Source organism: Plectropomus leopardus, unplaced genomic scaffold (genome assembly GCF_008729295.1).
Source record: "Plectropomus leopardus isolate mb unplaced genomic scaffold, YSFRI_Pleo_2.0 unplaced_scaffold29839, whole genome shotgun sequence".
NCBI classification, from domain to species: Eukaryota; Metazoa; Chordata; class Actinopteri; order Perciformes; family Serranidae; genus Plectropomus; species Plectropomus leopardus.
Genome location: NW_024632533.1, coordinates 1 through 4,258, shown reverse-complemented (window position 1 = coordinate 4,258; position 4,258 = coordinate 1). Strand labels below are relative to the sequence as shown.

The window sequence follows — 4,258 nt, the reverse complement described above, 5'->3', positions numbered from 1 at the left end:
AATAAAATAACTTCATTTTTATGAGGAATCAGCTTAAAAATGTGTGTTCACAATTATGGTAATTAACACAGGTTTTTAAGTTCATGACCTGTACAAATTAATTTGTTCCAAGTGAGTTTTCCACATTATCTCGAAGAATTTCTCAAGGGTCGTGTACTTAATTCCTATTATTTAATAAGGAATTTTAAAGTGTTACGCTACTTTAAACTGCTCATCACTCTGCCCTCGGACTCACCAGGTCTCTGTGGATGAAACTCTGCGTCTCCAGGTACTCCATCCCCTCGCACACGTCCTGACACATGGACAGCAGCCACGCCTCCCTCAGCGTCCGACCCCTCTGCCGCAGGAAGTTCAGCAGGCAGCCGTTCTCCATGAACTCGGCCACGATCAGCAGGGGGCGCTGCTGCAAGCAAACCCCGTACAGCTGCACCAGTTTGGGGTGGCAAAGCTTCCTGGGAAAGATGACACACACGAACAGTTTCACTTCCTTGTGCTGGAAAAAAGGAAGTGGTTTACATGTCGTCCCGGTCGTCCCTCCTTACATCATGACTTTGGCCTCCTCGATGAAGTCCTCCTCGTACATGGCTCCCTCTCTGATGGCCTTGATGGCGACTCGGTGCTGAGCTCTCCACTTGCCGAGTCTCACCACGCCGAACTGACCGCAGCCGAGCTCCTTCATGAAGGTCAGCTCGCTGGGGTTGATCTCCCACATCTCTGCAGGGACGGGAACGACAGAAAAATACGAAAAAAGAAGCGAGAAACGTCTTCAGTCAACTTCATCTCAAAGCCTTTTTCTTTACAGATACCTGCTGGCGATTTAAGCTCATTTATTACACATTATATTTAAGAAATTTACTGAAAACCACCTTGAAATATCACATTTAAGAGAATGAGATGCACGTTAGGTCACCATGACCTTGACCTCTGACAAGCAAGTAAACGTTTGTGCCAAATTTGGAAAAATTCCCATAGGTTTTCTTGAGATATTGCCTTTATGAAAATAAGACCGAGGCAAGGTTGCAGTGACCTTGACCTTTGACCACCAAATTCTCATCTGTTGACATTTGTGCCAAATTTGAAGAAACTCCACTGAACTCTAAACATTACATTGTTTAGTTTAAGTGGATGTTTTTGCTAAAGTTGAGAAAATTATATCTGGGTGTTCTTGAGATCACGTTCATAAGAATGAGAATGATTCAAGGTCATTCTAACCTTGGCCTTTGACCGTCAGCCAAGAAATTCTTATCAGTTCATCCGATAAAATAATGTTCGTGCCAAACTTTGAGAAATTTCCTCTTGGTTGTTTTAGAGATATTGCGTTCACAATAATGAAACAGACAAGGTCACAGTGACCTTGACCTTTTACCTAAAGACTAATCTAATCAATTGATTCTTGAGTCAAAGTGGACGTTTGTGACAAATTCTAAGAAATCCCCTTAAGTACTTCTTGAGATATTGTGTTCAACCATAAAACGTGTTTATTATTTACCTGAGCTGAATCCTGCTGTGGCGGGAACACACCTTCCCATTGGACCCACCGCGTACCGCAACCTGGTCACCAAGCCTGCACGCACACACACACACACACACACACACACACACACACACACGCGCACACAAACAAACACACAGTATTAAATGAAGCATTAATGCAGCACTGTGATCTTTGTTGTAGCATACACAGTGTGTGTGTGTGTGTGTGTGTGTGTGTGTGTGTGTGTACCTGCTGCGTTGTGTTCGTGGTAGTGTATGACGTCAGGTATGGATTTAAAGGTGTGTTTCTCAGCCAGGAAGAACTGACCCGTGTCACTTATTTTGATCTGGTAATGCCGGATATCTCCGTTGCTGCTGAACACAAACACAAAAATGTTTATTGCAGCTAATATTTATCCTATTTTTGCAGCGTTTACACAGATTTTTATCAATACATTTCTAGGACTTTTCCATGACTTTTAGGTAAATTTTAAATTTTCTGAAAGGACCATCTATACTCTGTACTTGTTGGTTCTTTTCATTACTATATAATAGCTTTTTTAACATTAAAAACCCTCAATAAATTCAGAACAGGATTCAAACTCAACATTTAAATAAAACTTTTGTTATTTATAAGAGGGGACGGATTGGTGTTAAAAGGGGGATGCATGTCAAATAATTATTTAAGCCTTGGGGAGGGGAAAACAAGTTTGAATGGCTGTATTTTGTATTTATTTTATTGGCGATTTTGTTTCTTACATTTTTTTTAATTGATTTTAAAAGACAAAATTTTGGATTCTGTTTTTATTTACATTTTTGTTTTTTTTAAAAGAAATATATATTTTTAAAATTTATTTTAAAGCAAATTTGATAGACATTTTTCTTAATTTAAATACGAATCCATTTTCCTTAAAAACATTTTTGGGTGATTTTTGAGGGAAAAAAAGGTGATTTTCACATTTTCAATTCACATTTCCGACAGTCCTTTAACACATCATGTATGGTTATACAGGACTGTCAAACACAATTTCATGACTTTCCAAATCTTTCAGGGTACATTTAGTTTTCCAAAAACTTGGCTAGTTTTCGGATTCGAAGCTTCGGTTCGGCGGCTGTGAATCACCTTAATGTTTTGGTGTAGACGGACACGGTGTAGACTCCCTTCTGACTCGACTCCCGCACCACAAAACCGCCCTCTTTGTCCTGGAAAAACAACAAAAAACACTTTTACTTCAACACCCTCAGCTGCAGCTGCAAGAAACAGCTCATCTGTCTGTTATTAACCCTTTGAAGCCTGGAAGGACATCAATTTTCTGCCTGTTATATGCAAATAAACCTTTGAAACGTCAGCAGATTGGTTTGATTTCTTTGGAAAACTGCAATAACTCAGCAAGAGGTAGAACTTGTAACTTCTTCTTGTGTATTTTGGGAGAAATCAAACCATTTTGCTCAGTGTTCATTAATGTCAGTTTCTGAAGCTCAAAGTGATTCTTGTTTTTTTATGACTAACAATCCAAAATCAGTTTATTATCACATAAGACAAAAAAAATCACATTTAAGAAACTGGAACTAAATAATGTTTTTGGCATTTCTGCAGAAAAAAATACTATTTGTTATAATTTTTTTGTCCACTAATCGATTCATCGCTTCAGTGCTACTCCAAAGCAAATATATATTTTAAAAAGCTACCTAAATGTACACACACACACAGGTACATGAACATAAATATTTGTGTTACTTCTTGTCTCAGCAGCTGCTCAGCTTCTGTCCTGGTGATGTTCTTGCAGTACCACCTGCAGAAAGATTAAAAAAAACACAATTTAAATAATAATAATAAAAAAATAATAAAAAGAAAATCGAGCTTTACAGTAAGAAAAGAAGCTAAATGATTTGTGTTGAAAAATAATAAATATTTGGATTTTGTAGTAGAAAAACATTACAAAAAATACATGAAAAAATATAAAGTGTAATAAAAGACTCACGAGTTCGCCTCTATTCTGTTTTTCTCCGTCACGTAGTTACTCGGGATGAAGCCTTTATTCCTGATAGAAACCAGTAGAAAGAAAACAAACTGCTGCGTTTAACACAAACCTGAAAGTGCAGAATCTTCATATGAGCAAAAAAATATTTGAATTTACTTTATTTTCATTAACAGCTTGAACAGAATCATTCATTTGTTTAATTTGTTTTTTAGAATAGAGAGATCGCATCATTATCAGTGATGATGGTACTGTCCAACTCTATTAGATCATTTTAGAATAAGAATAATAATGATAATAATACATTTTAATTTATAGCAGTTTTCAAAACCAACATTACAAAGTGCTTTATGCTTAAAAAAGGAAAAAAATAAAATCAAAACAACACAAAACAAACAAAAACCCCAACACAAATGCAGAATATAAAAACTCTTCCTGCAGATTTTTTGTATGAAACAGTTTTAAGGTAATTACCCGTGTTTGTCCTGCGCTCGCCACCACAGCTGGTCCTGTTTGTGCAGGATGACGTACTCTTCTCCCTGCGGACACACACACACACACACACACACACACACACACACACCGTCATCACACACAGGCTGCTCCTCTGTGAGAGTGTGTGTGTGTGTGTGTGTGTGTGAGAGTACCTGTCTGAGTGTGAGGTCGCTGTCCTCCTTGGCGGTGAAGTCGTACATGGCGACGACACTCACCAACCCCTGACCTTCACCGTCCTCATCATCAGGAGGCGGCAGCGGGAGCTTCCTCCTCGACCGGTCGACCTGAGAGACACCGAGACGTTAAGACAC

At 38.4% G+C, this 4,258-nt stretch overlaps 1 protein-coding gene across 1 annotated transcript; it reads right to left on the bottom strand.

The window, feature by feature from the left end:
- Positions 1 to 235: 235 nt before the first annotated feature.
- On the bottom strand, positions 236 to 4,228 carry LOC121938549 (tyrosine-protein kinase Tec-like; the record flags this gene model as incomplete). The annotated part of the gene is made up of 9 exons (XM_042481779.1): positions 4,100 to 4,228; positions 3,927 to 3,991; positions 3,456 to 3,515; positions 3,212 to 3,266; positions 2,597 to 2,676; positions 1,724 to 1,848; positions 1,490 to 1,564; positions 543 to 714; positions 236 to 452 (listed from the first exon to the last, which is right to left on the bottom strand). Coding segments are annotated over exons 1-9 (897 nt in total), but the record flags the coding sequence as incomplete, so codon positions are not given.
- Between the last annotated feature and the right edge of the window lie 30 nt (positions 4,229 to 4,258).